Source organism: Mauremys reevesii, linkage group 15, assembly GCF_016161935.1.
Source record: "Mauremys reevesii isolate NIE-2019 linkage group 15, ASM1616193v1, whole genome shotgun sequence".
Lineage (NCBI taxonomy): Eukaryota > Metazoa > Chordata > Testudines > Geoemydidae > Mauremys > Mauremys reevesii.
The window spans coordinates 39,058,069-39,074,966 of record NC_052637.1 but is presented as its reverse complement, the minus strand read 5'-3'; the positions used below and the strand labels follow the sequence as shown (position 1 = coordinate 39,074,966).

General features: G+C 50.2%; 1 protein-coding gene across 1 annotated transcript in view; it reads left to right on the top strand.

The window, feature by feature from the left end:
* Nucleotides 1-3,407: 3,407 nt before the first annotated feature.
* FAM20A (FAM20A golgi associated secretory pathway pseudokinase) overlaps nt 3,408-16,898 on the top strand; it is a 43,148-nt gene continuing 29,657 nt past the window's right edge. The window contains 2 exon segments of the mRNA XM_039500457.1: nt 3,408-3,808; nt 3,811-3,982. Of these exon segments, the coding sequence (XP_039356391.1) occupies nt 3,631-3,808; nt 3,811-3,982 (350 nt within the window). The 5' untranslated portion in view covers nt 3,408-3,630.

Below are 16,898 nucleotides of genomic sequence, written 5' to 3'. Positions count from 1 at the left end.
TTGATGATGATGCATTTCGGCGGATGCTTGTCTGCCGGCCAGTACGCAGGCGCACATAGATACCCTGGTGGGCGCCATGGCATCCATGGGCACTGCGTTGGGGACCACTTATCTAGAAATATAAATCAAGGTCTTCCTCACCACTGCCAGGTTCTCTCTCCTTGAGTACACTAAAGGCCTGATCCAAAGCTCACTGAAGTCAATGAGTCTTTCCCGTGACGTCAGCAAGCTCTGAAGCAGATCCTAAGCCAACACCTTCGAAAGCAGGGCCCCCTCTCAGACAATCACCCTGCAAGTGTTAATTTAGCATGTTAATTTAGCATGGCAAGAGACAGGTGCCTGGGCAGAAGCAGTGACTGACAACCTTTAAAATATAGCTGAAAACCCAACTATTGTGCCTGTGGTTACCTGGGGTCAAATCTGGTTTAGATCATAAGTGAAACCAAGTTTAATGGTTTCATCTTACTCCCAAGAGGGCCCAAGGCTGCTGCATGGTCAGGCCCAGCTGATGGCCTCACTGTAGTCACGAGGAGTCCGGTGGCACCTTAAAGACTAACAGATTTATTTGGGCATAAGCGTTCATCGATAAAAAGCCCACTTCCTTAGATGCATAGAGACTAACAGATACAGACTAACTCGGCTCCCCCTCTGATACTTGGTCTCAGTGTAAGAGGATCGGGATTGGGGCAGATCACACCCAAGTTGTGTTGTCAGTGTCACTAGATTGTGTAGCCTTTACCTGCACTGTGACTAGCACTAGCAATCCCGTGTTTTCACAAGAACTAATTAGTTCATGAGAACTAATTTCACTCCTAGTTGGTGCCCTTGCTTGTCAATATTCTTCAAAATCCATATACAGCTTTTCCTGAAGAAAATGTTGAATTCTAGAAAAAATAGCTGATAATCACAGCACTTTAAAGCAAATCCTCTTCAAATAACTCGAAACTCCTTAGCTCGTGAATAACAGAGAGAACAGAGCAAAGGATCTCTTCTTTGGAAAGAGTGTAAAATGGCCCAGGTCTTCCAAAGAACAAGAGAATGGAGGAGAAATGGAAGAGTTGGGTTTGGAATGTTCATTTCACTTATGCCTGTTTCCAAAGCAGAAAGTGCTCTGTGCTGTGTAGGAGCCCGAGGGTTGTGCGTCTCCCCACAGCATGCTGGGGGACAGATGGGCCTCTACGTTCTGGTTACTGTATGAATGGTTCATGCTTGGTGGAGTAGTTGGGAAATACAGGTGTCAGGATAAATCAGGGCACACATCTTGAGTATAAATCTTCCCAGAAGTTTAGAAGAAAAAAATAAAGGACCAGAATATTTCCTCCACTACCCGCATACACATAAAGGGTGTTTTTATTGGGATAAAAGGGATGGGAGGCATGGGGCTGCATTTTCATTCCACGTACAGTGTGTGGGGTGGATTCTGACAGCTCTAACACTGGTGTAGATCCTCAGTAACTCTGTCAAAGTCAGTGAAGTTACACCAGTATCACTGAGATCAGAATGTGGCCTCCTAATTTTGAGTTACCAGCCCTAGTTCGGTGATGCACCACCCGAGTAACGCAGCTCGGCAGCATAGTACAGGTGACGTGGAGAGACAGACACCTATGCGCCCTCTGAATTCCTAGTCCAGGCACAACTTAGAGCAGTCAAGGGGTTACTCTAAATTACACCAGCCTTGAATGGCTGCCTATGGGCCACTTTTCTAGTACAGCACAGCCAGAACATATAGCACGCCAGCTTCTATCCCCAGACTGCTGGGGCAGCCCAGGAAGGCAGTGTAAGGTTGCACTGTGACCCCTACATTGGTAGATTCCCCATTCACCCCTCCCCATCTGGGTTTTGACAGCGTATAGGGCTAGGGTGCAGAATTAGAGCTTTCAGGTACAAAACACCCTAAAACACAAGGCATGCAAAATCTGAGATGAGAATTCCTGCAGCCTCTTTTCAATGTATCTTTTCCCCTCTATATGACAGAGTAGGGGTTAAAAATCATGATGCAGAATCTCAAGCGGTAGCTCCACTGACAGCAGTGTCTCCCACCTGTGGATCAGGCCCATTCACACACACAACAAAAATCCCTTAGCTTTGTGAAAAATAAAACTTGTCAGTTTGTCTGCTAAAAAATATAATTTTCCTTTCCCCCCTTTCTGCTGTTAATTTTCTGTTCATTCAGCTGGAACAAAGAAACTAGCTCAGCCTGTCACTCAGCCTTTTGTTTCTATTCAGTCCCTCCTCTATTTCACTTCTGTGGGCTGAGGGTTAAGTAAGGTGCTTCTCAAGCTAAGTGGGCTCACTAGCCAGGTTCCAGCAGGGACCGCTCCTTGTTTAGCATTACGGGGACGGGCACAGCCTCTGCTCTTGTCAATTGCTGCACCATTTGGCTTCTGCAGGCTGCAGAGGTAAAGTTAAATCCAAACAACAAATTGTTTTGTTTATTGAACCGTTTGAATTTAGATTTAAATAAAGGGTTATGTGCTTTTCTAAATCAGGGCCAGAATCAGGAGTAACTAGGATGAAGCTAGTGGAATTACAACAGGGGGTCTCAAACTGGGGGTTGGGACCCCTCAAGGGGTCATGGGGTTATTACATGGGGGGGTTGTGAGCTGTCAGCCTCCACCCCAAACCGTACTTTGCCTCAAACATTTATAATGCTTTTAAATATATAAAAAGTGTTTTTAATTTATAAGGGGGGTCACACTCAGAGGTTTGCTACGCGAAAGGGGTCACCAGGACAAAAGTTTGAGAACCACTGAATTACAACCTGTCCAAGCCCCTTTTGATACCCGTGCAGCGGTCTGCACCGGTAAATTTCCCTAATGTAGATAAGTCTGAAGGGAGAGAAGAATCCATCCCAGCCTTCCCCCTCAGTGCTTGGCCTCAATACTTGTGCAGTCCTGCTTGCACTGTTACGCCCCCATCCTGAAATATATATATATATATTTGTTTAACTTCAAGCTGGTACCTTAAGCAGCTACCCCCTCCCGCCTCAGCGGTGGCTGCCTTTTAGTGGAAGGTGCAATGATTCCTATAGCCTGGAGGGGGTATAAGCCCTGCCAGAAAGGATGGGCAAAGGAAAGCCGGTCCCCAGAGTGGAAATGCGGTGACCCCTGGAGCTGGGGCTGCAGGAACTAGTGTAGCTCGTCCCATCCCTGGGGGAATCCCGTAACACCTTGGGGGTGAAAGGCGGTGCCTGGAGGCCAGCTCCAGCTCCTGCTCCGTATGAACACGAGAGGGGCCCATCCCTGAGCTCCCGGCGAGCTCATCCCCTCTGACGCGCCCCTCGCTCCAGGGCATTTCCGCAGCATCCCACGGAGGGTTCGGGCTTTCGTGGGCGCGTCTGCCCTGCTGCAGTGCGAGCTGGCAGGTGATCAGGGCTGGCTGGAGGGGGTGGTTAGCGCCTAATACCTCCCCCTGGAGCGGAGCCACACGCGCGCTGGGCACCGCTGCCCGGGGGGGCTCTGGCAAGGTGCGGGCTGCGCCGCAGCTCTCCCGGCGGCTCCGGCTGGTCGCGGCGGGTCCGGGTGTGAAGCAGAGACACTCGCCGGGCGCTCACCTGCCGCCAGCCCGGACCCCTCCAGCCCTTCCCCTCGGGGAGCGCCCCGGTGCCTGCCGGGCTCCGCCGCGCGGGCCATGCCCTGGCTCCGGCGGGGCCGGCTGCTCATCCTGCTGCTGCTCGGGGCGCTGCTCAGCGCCGATCTCTACTTCCACCTCTGGCCCGAAGTGCGGCGGCGGCAGCTGGCGCGGGCCGAGCCGGGCTGCCCCTGCCGCCGGGCGCCGCGCCCCGCGCTGCCCCCTGGGCCGGCGGCCGCCTCCCGAGCGCCCGGGCGCGCAGCGCCGGCAGCTCCAAGCTGCGGCGGCTCTTCGCCCACCCGCTCTACCGCGCCCCGGAGCCGCCGCCGCCGCCCTGGGGGCCGGAGGAGACGCTGCTCGGCCGGCAGGAGGCGGTGCGCTACTACCGCAGGAAGATGGTCCGCTGGAACAGGTGCGTCCCGCCCGCGTCCCCTCCCCGCCGGGGCCAGGCTCCTAGCTCGTCCCGGACCCCCCCGGGGACAGCCCCCGACCCTGGTACCCCCTGCTGCTTCTAGCTCGTCCCGGACCCCCCCCCCGGGACAGCCTTCTTCCCCCGACCCTGGTACCCCTGCTGCTTCTAGCTCGTCCCGGCCCCCCCCCCGGGGACAGCCCCCGACCCTGGTACCCCCTGCTGCTTCTAGCTCGTCCCGGACCCCCCCCCCCCCCGGGGACAGCCTCCTTCCCCCGACCCTGGTACCCCCTGCTGCTTCTCCCCTGCCCCAGCTCCCCCAGCGCCCCCGCTGGAGCACGGGTGCCCCTGCCCACCCCAATCCCACTGCTCCTGGGATACCTGCCCGGCCCCCATTCCCTGCCCGTGTAGCTAGGCTCCCCACACACATACACTGTGTGTCTTGCGTCCTGGGGGCAGCTGCTTTGCTCTCCGGTTGGTCTCTCCAGACCTCCAGGCTTCTCAGCTCCGTCGGGCCCTGCCACCCTGTCCCCAGTGACTGTCTGCGGGATGCCCCATCTTCGCTGCGGGCCCATGGTCACCCTCCTCTCAGGCAGTGTCAGGCCAGATGGAGACCTCCCCCAGGCAGTGCACAGCTGGCTTCACTGTGCTCTGTGATGCCGGGTGGGAGGCTTCCTGCAGGACCATTCTCCAACTTTGCTGTGAGAGCATGTCCCAGGGTTTCCTTTCTCCAGGCAGCCTGTGAGATCTTTCTGTCTGGGTGGCTCTTCTCTAACTTCTCTGGGCTGATTTCTTGAGGCAAAAAACCCCACAGTGCTGGCCCAGGCTTACTTGGGCAGGTGGGTGACTGCCAAGCGCTGTCCGTGGTGAGCGAGGCTGGGCTGACTCTGCTAGACAAGTTAACTCCTTTTCAGGGCTTTGGATTGCGGTTCATACCGCATGTGGCCCCAAGGCCTGTAATGGCCTCTATCAAAGGTTGGCAGTGGGGACTGACCCTGGGATCTGCAGCACCAGAAGTACAGCCCACGGGCAGCACTGTTGCTGTATGCCCACCAGAAAACACCTAGCCACTAGCCGGAGTGTGGGAAAGAAGTGAGCAGCTCCTCCTCTAGGGATCCTCCAGAGCAGGAACTGTGGGGAAAGATCCCAGGGCAGGACGGAGGAGTCAGGCTGCATGGATGGTCCATGATGGAGGAGAGGCCTGGATGTGGCCCTAGGTGGAAAAGGGTTCCCCCTCTCACAGGATCCATAAGGTTGGGAGTAGGAGGAGCCTCCAAATTTACAGGCAAACTCCCCCAGCTTCCTTTCCCCCAGCTCCTGCCCAGGGTTTTTCCCTGAGAGGGGTGATCTGGCCCATTCATGTAGCCTCATAACACAGCTGGGCTGGAGGAGATGAGTTTTATTATCGTCATCCCTGTTTTGCAGAGGGCATTGTTGAAGCTCAGCAATGGGCTGGTTTTTCAAAGGTGCTGAATGCCTCCAGCTCCCACTAACTGCGGGTGCCTCAAGGCCTTTGAAAACCAAGTCGTAAAGATCTTGCCCAAGCTCAGACGGGCCGGTCCGTGGCAAAGCAGGGAATGCTCTGACCCAGGTTTCCTGACTCCCAGAAGAGCTTCCCCACCCTCCTAGCCCATCGACAGTCCCATAGAGCTGAACACTCTGCAGCTTCACCCTTAGCAAGCAGGACAATTAGGTTCCTAGCTGTGCTTGAAACAAAAACGACTGTGGCTGGGACGGAGCCTAGTTCTATGAATTCTCTTTTATTTCCCTAGGACAGAGTATGTGGAGCAGGGATCCGGATATGGCCCTAGCAATGAAAATAAGGAATTGCCTCTTCTAAAAAAACAGTCACCGTACAAAACAAATGTGTGTCAGCGAGGGGGCTGTGTGCTAAAGCGCACTGAGACGATAAGCTTTGTAAATGCAGGGCTTGTGCTTGTTTAGCTACTTATCTGCAACCTTTAAACCACAGGGTCAATTTTTCTGCTTGACTTTTCTGCGGGACATATGTTGGCACGGCAGCCAAAATCATCCTCACAGACCTGCCTGCATATCTAGTTGGAGCACGCGCTCTAAACCGTGCAGCTTACGTGTCACAATTTCATCCTTTTTTTTTTTTTAAACAAGAAATGATCTTGGATCCAGAAGATCAATGGGAGCTTGTGACTCTGCTCTGGGTCAGCACTGCAAACTGTACATCTATATAACCACTGGGATGTAACAGTGGAGATAAACGAGCCTGTCACTTACCATAAGGGCCCGATCCTGCTGTCCCGCTGGAGTCAATGGCAACAGACCCATTGACTTCAGTGGGAGAGAAGCCCAGGTGCCTTGTTATAACAATATTCAGCAGCAGAGAGCAAACGTATGAATGCTTGTAGCGCGCCTAGCTAGTGACAGAGAGGTGCCCCTTTCGCCCTTCCGAGTCGTTGTTTAAACAGCATCAAATAAAAATAACAGGCTGCTATACAAATTTGACTCCAGAGATTAATACAGAAAACAAACTAAAATGGTGCTTGAGCAGAATCCTAACTGTGTGATGAGACTGCTCCCACGGAGCCTTTTCCCTAAGGATCTCAAAGCACTGCAGAGACATTCGTTAACAATGCCTCCCGCTCCCCTTTGGTGGGCCGTCTGCTCAGTTTACACACAGGCAGACTGAGGCAGAAAGAGGTGAAGTGACCAAGTCAGTGGCAGAGTGGGAAATAATGCCTGGTGTGCTCACTGCTGATACTTCTGGAGAAGCACTTCCCTGTTCTAACCATTAGACCACATTCCCTCCCTCCAAGATACTCTGGGCCCAATTCCAGCCCCAGTGGGTGCAAGCCCCAGGGAAGTTAATCAGGGGAGTGCCCACATATGTTGGCGCTGATTTTGCCCTTTTGTCCTTGCATGGCACACTTTCCTGTAATAGTGCCCCTTGCCACGGTATATGCCAATACACCATGTGATGCTGCATCAACACACCTTTTCGCTCATGCTGTGGCTCTGGGTCCCGTCTCAGAAGCCTGAGGACGCCGCCTCTTTGTTATCACTGCAGCCCCAACTATTTTCCTGTGGTCCGCAGTTTTTCTGGACTATTGGAAGCTACTGCCCTCCCCCTCCACCCACCAACTTGCTGTCACAGCAAGAAAGCCTGGCCCCCGCTGGAAAGGAATTGCAGCAACGCAGCCGGGCAGGCTTTCAGAAGTGACAGTTGTGCAGAGAAAGGCAGGGGGAGTAACTGGCAGCCGTCTGCGCTGCGTGCTGTGTACAGCAGTTTGTGAGGAGGAAGAAGGGGTGTGAGCAAGGACTTGGGGAAGGAGAAAGTCCAGGGAAGGAGCTGAGTGAGCGCGTGAGGAGAGCTGGTGGGGAATTTTCCAACAAACCATTTTTACGTCGGAAAATGCTGATTCATCGACACCGAAACAGCTGCCAGGAAAGGGGCAGGTTTGCCAAAACTACAAAATTTGGACCATGCTTGGGGAGGAAAAAAAGTTTTGATCTGGTTAAAATGCCCTGGTTCGACATTGGCTAAATGAAACATTTTGTTTTCCTGTTGGAAATGACTTTTCGGTTTGAAATGTTAGTTTATTTATACTAAAACATAAAAGTTAAAAATGTTGAAAGATCAAAACTGAGACAAAATGCTTCGAGTGGCCCAAGGGGATTTTTTTTTTCAGACTATCAGTTCATGAAATTTGAGGTTTCAGTTTTGGGGCCTGCTTCAGGATGAGAAAAAATTTCAACATCTCAAATTTGTCGTGGGGCAGGAGACCAGTTTCTGGCAGCGGCTAAGGGGGGACCTGGTATTCTGGAGAATGCCAGTCAGGTGGCTTAAATGGGAGCCACTCAGCTGGGGAGTGAAAATCATTCATAGATGCTCCCTAGAGAGATGCAGCTTATTCTATGTCATGCTACCCAGTCCTAAGATGTTCAGCCCAAAGAAGATCACATGAGAAAGGCGGTCAATTGCTTTAGCTAATGCTCAGTGAATGATTATCCTTAGCACAAAACCAACACCCAGTTCAGCTTATTTAACAGTTCCTGTGCTGGAGAGACACAAGCTCCGAAGCTGCTCATAAGTCATGCTTGCTATCTTATTTATACCCAAGATAAACGCCAAACCTGCTCCTACTTTACACTTTAAGAGCAAAAGCACACACCCTTGCAACAGTGTTTGAAAACTCTTTGCACACTACTACATAGATCCTAGCAAGCACCACTTCCTTCCACCCACTAGGTCTGCTGCGAGGGGAATCCAGACCTTTGCGCTCTGCTTTCCATGGGGTGTTTCGAGCTCCTGGAGCTTGAATGGAGTCCAGCTACTGCCTCATTCTTGGGGTCCCTGCATGCACTCTCAGGGTGTTGGAACTCGTTCTCCACCCACCTAGCCCCTCTGGGTGCAGCACTGACCTTTCAGCTTCCCCAGCACTTAAACACACCCTTCGTCCAGAACTCCACCCCACCGGTGCAACGCTGCTGGTTTCCAGTTGAACTCTCTCAGGGGCAAGCAGTGGTTGTGAAGCAGTCAGCACACACACGCTTTGCCCAGTCTAACATCTTTATGCTCTTTTATATTTAAAACACAGAAGAGTACAGATCAGACGAAACTATAAACACTAAACGCATGGCCCTGCCTCAGTTTCCTCACCACTCTTTGGGCTGGAGTCTGAGTCTCATGGATTGGCCAGAGTCCTCCAGGCCCTCTGGGATCAGCAATAGGGCAGGAGGGCCCTGCCCATATCAGGCTGCAACCTCGCCCTCCTGGCCTGGAGAATATGGACCCCCAAGTTAGCAGATCAGCCGCTACCCTTTTAAAATCTTCAGCCCCCTACCCTCCCATGTCAGGTGACACCCTTGCCAGGTTCCCCATATGAACACAAACCCCTCTCAGGTGACTGTTACCAGGGTGACTTGGTCCCTGCTAAACCAGTTCTTCTGGACAGGGACCAGGCCTTTGTCAAGCATGAACTAGTACCCAACAATTGGGTACTTAAGAGCCAAATCCCCTCTATGGTTATTCTTTTGTCACCAGCCTTTGGAATTTTCAACCCAGCCTAGCGGCAAACAGTGTGCAGCCTGCCCCAGCCCTATAGGGTTCAGAACCTCACACTGAATTCATCACTTGTACAGATATAGTCCCAATCCTGCACATTACAACAGCCAGTTTGTCGTAACTAACCGGTCCTGGGCCAGAGATTAGATTTCCCCAAAGCGTTTGTTTTCTGTCGGTCAACGAGAGTCAGGCTGAATTTGGCCCAAGATCATGCCCAGAATGACAGTTTCTAGCCCCACCTTTGAGTGGCGAGTTTGAGAGTTTCTTAGCTTCTGTGCAATCTCCCTCACCTGGTCTGGTCAGGCCAGCCCCCGGCCTCGGGTAGGTGTCAGGCCTACAGTTCCATTGCAAACACAGCCTCCTGCTGCAATGGTGATCACATGGGTCCAGAGACAGACCCTCAGCCTAACAGATGACCCAGGTATTCACGCCAGTCCTGGCACCTCCAACACTGTGGACTCACCTGGGCTTGCTCCATTTGGCAAACACACGGGGCTTGCATACATAGAGTGACATTTTTCAAAAGTGCCTATGCAGCTTTGGAGCCTTCGTCCCATTTTCAAAAGTGCTTTAGGTACTGAAGTCCCATTAATTTTCAATAAGATTTAGGCTCCTAAGGCCCAGATCCTCAAAGTTATTTAAGCACCTGTTGATTACAATGGGAGTTAGGCACCTAAATATGTTTGAGGACATGCCTAAGAGAGAGAACACAGAAGGACATAAATATGTTAGATACCCAACGCCTATTGAAAACCAATGGCACTTAGGCACCTAACTCATTTAGGCAAATTTGATAATCCCACTGTGTCACTTTTGACAAAGGCACTTAGGGTCCTAAATCAGTTAGGCTCAGCTTTTGTTATTTTATTTTTATTGTTGTTATATAAAATGTAAACACACAACAAAAATAAATTCATGCACAAGATGGACATACCAGATCAAGAAAAACATTCAGTGTCATTAGGTGTAAAACCCGGGCGGAGGGGGAAGCAAATCAAAGACCTGAAGCTGTAGAAGTCATGCAGGGCATCGATTGTTAGAGCGACTAACTAGATAAATAACTTTGAACACAGGCTCCGCTTTTTAAATGTATTTAGGCATTAACTAATTTAATTCAGGCATTTAGGCTCAATGTTGCAGCACCTAAGTGATTTAGGAGACTCATTTTCAAAAGGGATTTAGGAGCCAAAATCCCATTGACAGTAGATGATGTTTAGATTCCTAAGTGCCTCATTTACTTTTGGAAGTGAGATGTAGGCACCTAAATCAGGTAGGCATTGCAATGCTGAGTGCAGCAACCTCTGAATACCTTTAAAATTCTGGGCCGGCACCATTCTTGAACATTTCAAGCCCGGCCTCTTTGTGCAAATACTATCGCTTGCTTGCTTTTCAGGGTAGCTTTATGCCCAGTCCCAGATTCTTTCGTAAGTGCCACAACAATGTGCTTTGAGCAGGGGCGGCTCCAGACCCTAGCACGCCAAGTGCGTGCTTGGGGCGGCATGCCGCAGGAGGCGCTCTGCCGGTTGCCAGGAGGGCGGCGGGCGGCTCCAGTGGACCTTCCGCAGGCGTCCCTGCGGCGGGTCCGCTGGTTCCGCGCGGCTTCAGTGGAGCCGCGGGACCAGCGGACCCTCCGCAGGCACGTCTGCAGGACTGCGGGACCGGCGACCGGCAGAGCGCCCCCTCGTGCCATGCCGCCCTGCTTGGGGCGGCGAAATGTCTAGAGCCACCCCTGGCTTTGAGCTAGGCGGTTTGAATGGTGGTTGAAAAGATGCCATCTTCTTAAAGAAGTCCGTCCTGTGTGCAGATCAGATCTATCAGACTGGGGTTGTGTTGCGCCCTAACTTGCCATCAGAGCTGATCAGAACATTTCAATGTTGATGAAAAATGGAAACAGAGTCATGGAGGTTTTTTTGAGTGTGTTTTCCAGCCAACTCTGCTTTTACGTGCAGACATCTGTAAGTCTCTGGATGTTAGTGCATACATTAAACACTGGAATAATCTCTCGGGCAGTAGACGTCCCGCTGAATCACACTCACATACAACAGTGCTGAGGGCCATATGAGCGCCTGCATAGGTCTGAGACCTAAAATTAGACAGGACAAAGGAGTAGAAAATACCCTGTAGGGGAGAGTCTTGTGTTGGCAGAGGGATGGATTAGTTCACCTAATGGAGTGTTCATTTCATTCACTTTTTGTTCTAGGCTTACAATAAGCCTTAGCCTTATCCTGTGTTTTAAATTCCTGCATGGTGTGCAGTGCATTAGATACCAGGAGATGTCACCAGTTGGGGGAGATGCAACACAGCCTTTCACCCTGTGCAATCCCACTCATGGCAACATGTGACATTGAATGGCATCTCAGGTACTGTATACCCCCGGAGTTCTGCTGGAGGTATAGGTCAACACTGACATTGAGCCCCTTGGTCAGTGATGTCGTAGTGGGGCACCTCTCACTCCCACGGTGCTTCAGGTTATATTGGCCTTTCCCTGTGTATTGGCATCACCGCTGTCTCAGCACAAGCTCACTTCACGCAGTGATGCCTTGTGAGTGTGGGCCCTGGGCAATGCTAGGGGCTGGTGTCTGAGCTGCAGAAAACAAGAGTTAGTGCTTGGCTCCCTTCACCGGCTCTGGCCTTTTGCTGTTTCATACTCAGGAGCCTTATCCTTCCAGGCCCTGCCTAATCTCAGCTGTCTCTATCTCTGTGCTCGTTTCCTTCTACTTCGCCTCTCCCTTCCGATGTCCTCCCCGCTCACGTCTCCATACTGCTCCAACACGTCCCCATCTCATGCTTGGCATATTATTATTTTTCGTGTGTATTACCATAGCACCTAGGAGCCCAAGGCATGGACCAGGACCCCGTTGCGCTAGGAGCTGTACAAACACAGAACCAAAGGACAGTCCTCACACGTTCATGCTGCACCCTTGTCTCACCACCAACTCCCCAGTCCTTGTCCCCCAAGCACCCTCTTCAAATCACTGCTTTAAAAACAACGGGTGTTGGGGGGGGGTGAGTGCTAACGAGACAATTCAATTGACAGTAGGATACCAAGGGAGAAAAAAATCACTTTTGTAGTGGTAATGAGGGTGGCCCATTTCAAACAGTTGACAAGAAGGTGTGAGTAACAGTAGGGGGAAATTAGTTTTTGTAATGACCCATCCACTTCCAGTCTTTATTGAGGCCTAATTTGATGGTGTCCAGTTTGCAAGTTAATTCCAGTTCTGCAGTTTCTTGTTGGAGTCTGTTTTTGAAGGGTTTTTTTGTCTTGGTAAGGCTGTATGACATAAAAGATACAGGAGAAGGTATAAATACATTAAAGGATGTGGGTTGCTTTACCAAGTGTAAATGACGTGTTGATTAGGGGATGAGGGAAGGATCCTATTGTCTTCCCCCTGGTGGATACTCAATGCACTTTCTTTTGTTGGGGCAAAGGGAGGCTGAAACTGCATTCCATGCACTTTTCCTGCAGCTGTGGCCCTTGCTGGGATAAAGGACGCTCCACAGAGCATCCATGTAAATGCCAGGATGTGCAGTGTGTGGCTGGATCTTGAGGCTCTTGTACAAGGGATCACTTTGCTGTTGGATTTAAATTCACTTCAGCAGAGATCAACATATTTCTGCCCTGGTTTACTTGTAAAGCAGTTAATTAAGTTTCAACCACCAAGTTCTGCTGAAGAGGCTTTGGGGGGGAAATATATTGCTCCTTGTGCACAGTCAGACACTGCACGAAAGGTCACAGAGCATGTCCTCTGGAACACCAAGGCTGACATTGTTCTATAGCGAACTGAAATAAAAGGAACTCCCAGTCTTTCTCCTTTGCGCTGCATACGGGTACCACTCCATGTCATTGTATATCACATCTTGTAAACGCCCAGCTAAATATGTACACAGCTGTGGCCTATGTGCTGCCCTCATCCCTATACTGGGCCTGATTCTCCACTTCATTACTTCAGCATTACACTGATGTAACAACGGAGCATTGCATTGCAGTGGAAAATCAGGCTCGCTTCCTCCAGATAAACACAGGCAAGAGACATAGTTTGATTCCGATCTCATTCATTCCAGAATTGAACTTTGTTGAAGTCTATGGAGGATTTACGCTGGTATGAGCAACACCGGAGTCTGACCACATGTGTCAGTAGAATAGATGAGAAAATATGATGAAGACAGCACTGGCAGAATGCTACGCTCAGAGTGGATGAGAAAGAAACTCAGGGGCAATTGGCGCAACTATTGGTGTAAACCAGAGCTAGAGCTCAAGTTTAAAGAACAGAAAACAGACATGAGAGGAAGTCTTGTCCAGTGGTTAGGGCATTAGCATCAGACTTGTGAGACCTGGGGTCAAGTCCACATACTTCCTGTGTGGCCATGTCACTTAGGCTAGATTGCTGAAGGTATTTAGGTGTTGCAAGGCCTAACTGATATAGGAAGCTAAAGCTCATTTGCAAAAGAGCTTTAGCACTTAGGAGCCTAAATCCCGTTGATGGGATTTTGGCACAGAAGAATCTAAATCCCTTTTGAAAAGGAGATTTAGGCTCCTGAATCAGTTAGGCCTTGCAAGCACAGCAACATCTAAATACCTTTAGAAATCTGAGCCTGAGGCACTGTGTGCCTCAGTTACCCCTCTATAAACTGGTGATCATGCCACTTTTCTATCACACTGGGAAAGATTCCCAGACTCCAGAGACCATGGTAATGGGGGCCAGATATGTATCTTAAGTAGAAAAAAGATTCTCAAAGAGAGGCATTAACCATGGCACAGCACAGTACTCTTCAGCCTGGAAACGCGGCAGTGTGCTGGTGAGACCTTCTTTATTTTTTTCAAGTGGTAAACAACACCTGGCATATGCTAGTCACATTGTTCAGTGCCTTAGTGGACAGTGCTCAGATATCACGAGGATGAGCGTGGCAGAACCTGATTAGACTAGAGAAGCAGCCTGAAGCATTTTCTGTGCTAGTTAACAGACTAGTCCAGCGCTATGCAGGCCAGTGAACTATACTGTAGTGATATCAATAAATATTTACTTAGCAATGCTAGTTTCTGAGAGTCCTGGATTCGCCACTGCTGCCCTCGGGCATGTCAGTTAAACCCACATTTTCATCAGTGGCCTGTCATTTGGATACCTCCATTATGTGATGCCCAGTTTGAGACACCTAAGACCCAGTTTGCAGGGGAGCTGAGCATCTCCAGTGCCCATTGAAGTCAAGGTGTGAAGAGGCACCTTGGAAATGCTTGAGCACCGTTTAGTTTTTAACCGCCGATGTGCCTGGCACTTACCCGCTGCAAACAGCCTGCTGTGTTGTGATTGTGTAGAACAAACTAGGAGCTGCTGGGACCTGTGCCTTTTAATACCTTTGCACAGTACGTTTACATGGCTGAGCAAACCGGGCACTCAAGGCAGTGAGGTGGCTGTACCTATTCACAACAAAAGCTGGAGAAATATAGTTGAGGGTAACTAAGTAAAAACCATTTAAGCATTATCAGGTTATGCTGCCGTTCCTGTGACTGGCCATTGATTTGGAATTTGCTTTGGGAATAATCTCAACCAAGACACTATCTTGTTATAGCAGCACCTTAACAATAACAAGCAACAGAGAGGCCTGTGGCACCTTATAGACTAACAGAAGTATTGAAGCATAAGCTTTCGTGGGTGAATACCCACTTCGTCAGATGTCTGATGAAGTGGGTATTCACCCACGAAAGCTTATGCGCCAATACTTCTGTTAGTCTATAAGGTGCCACAGGCCTCTCTGTTGCTTTTTACAGAGCCAGACTAACACAGCTACCCCTCTGATCCTTAACAATAACAGTAGGCTGCAAGTTAGATGCTCAGAGTGAACACCAATTTAGCTATTATGGCAGATATGTGCATGTCTGACATGTAGGGTCTATATAGGAACTATCTATAATCTGCATAGGTTCTGGAGCAATGCAAATCTCTATTGTGCTCCGCAGAGAGATTACATTTTTAAAAGCCGGGCAACGTGTCGGGAATATATTAGAAATTTGAAACTAAGATGGATGTTCCCGGAGCAAGTGCATTGTGGGAACTTTAAACAGAATCAGATCACATAGCTGATTTGATGACACCCTACATCACCAACAAAAGCCCATAACACTAAATGCTGGCTGCTTACAGCAACACTCCCATTATTCTGCTGCCTTCTAACCCGGGGCACAGGTCCTACGATTTGGTAATAAGTCTACCCCCTTCACTTTGCAGCTTATTTGGTTTGTGGTGAAGAAATGATTGTAGTTTGCCTTTGGTTATGACGTTTATTTATTACCCAGCCAGGAGCGAATCCGTGCTGCCCAGGCAGTCGCTTGCCCTTGTTTGACTTAGCTTTGTCGCTTATTCTTTTGGGGGAGTGTGTATTGATTATTCCTCACTCACTTTGAAATAAAATATATAGTTCTCATAAACATGGGAAGCCTTCTGAGACCATGCTCAGACTGAATTAACTCACACCCGCCTCCCTCCTGGGGCACTAAAGGGCAAATGGAATATACATTTGGGCTCAGCCCAGGCAGCTTCTGGAAAGGGGCTTTTTATACTAGGTGTGACCTGTCCATTGATTCTGTAATGCAACCAAAGTAGAGCATTTTATCCATTTAGTTTATGCCTCCGGTAGGAAGTCGGCTCACCCCAAATACTGATTAACTTCTGGCCCCGCCTTGGCAGGGGGTGTTACGGGACTGCTCTGTAAAAGAGAGACGTCTGTATAACTGAAGCTGGTTAATGGGAAAAAAATCTCATCTGCTAGCACATAGGAATATGCAGTAGTGCCTGTAAGTTAGTGGGTTCAATAAAGTTGTTGTTGTTATGCTCTGCAAATGGCTTCCATTGTACAGTGCCTAACTGGTGGTCAATGTCAGCATTCACCAGTCCCCTTGTCTATTCGGTGCCACAGTTGTGTGCTCCAGAAACCTCCAAACTCCTATCGTCTGCGACCTTGTGACCGTCAGAGGGAGGCAGGGAAGGGGTGAGCCCCATACTATCATCAACCACCTCCCAAAGCAGAATTGCAGGTCCCAGCCCCGTTCCAAGTGCCCTGATTTAACACTTCCTCTTTATTCAACTCTTCTAAAGTGCTGGATTGAGAGGCCCGGGGACTGTTCACATTTATTCCCAGGGTGAATCTCCACTGGTTGCTCCCGAATGTCAGTCCAACTTGCTACGGAGCACGTGGGGCTTTGACCATTGCATGGAAGAAAGCCGCACAGATGTGCCTTTGAGAAACTGTGAGCTGAATCCTGCTCCAGGAGGTACGCAGAACCCAGCTGATGCAGGTGGGAAGGCTGGAGGAGAGCAGTGGAGTGATGATGTTACTGGGAGATGCGCCCACTAAAGAAGGCGGCATGTGGTCCCGAGAATTTGCCAGGCCAGGCCAGACCATTGGTCCATCTACTCCAGCATACTCAATTCCTCAGGGCCCAGTGGAAAACACCAGCCTCTTTGCACGTTGCTGCACCATGTGTATCCAGCAGTGACCCCTAGTGAATTATTTAGTTACAGTTTAGGGGAAAGGAGCAGCTTCCAGTGTCGCTTCTCATCCCCACACCCTTCGGCCACAGCTGCAGGTCAGGATCAGCCTGGCTGAAGTCTGCAGGTGCCATCCAGTCTGAGTGCACAGCCGCCTGCCTGCTGCAGGGCACCGGGGGGGCGCTGCACAGTGGTTGCCAGGTGTAGATCAGTGAGCGCAGCCCCACATACAGCGAGAGCCTTCTGGGTTTCCTCTCCCACAGCATGTCGTTTTGTTCCGACCGCTTTGAACGCCGCTGACTCAGGCATTCGACCTCCGTTGCTTCGATGCCTTTAGTTTTGTTTATGTCGGGAATCCAGAAAATAAAGCTCCTTGTCAGAGGCAAGTTTCTTTTCAGCT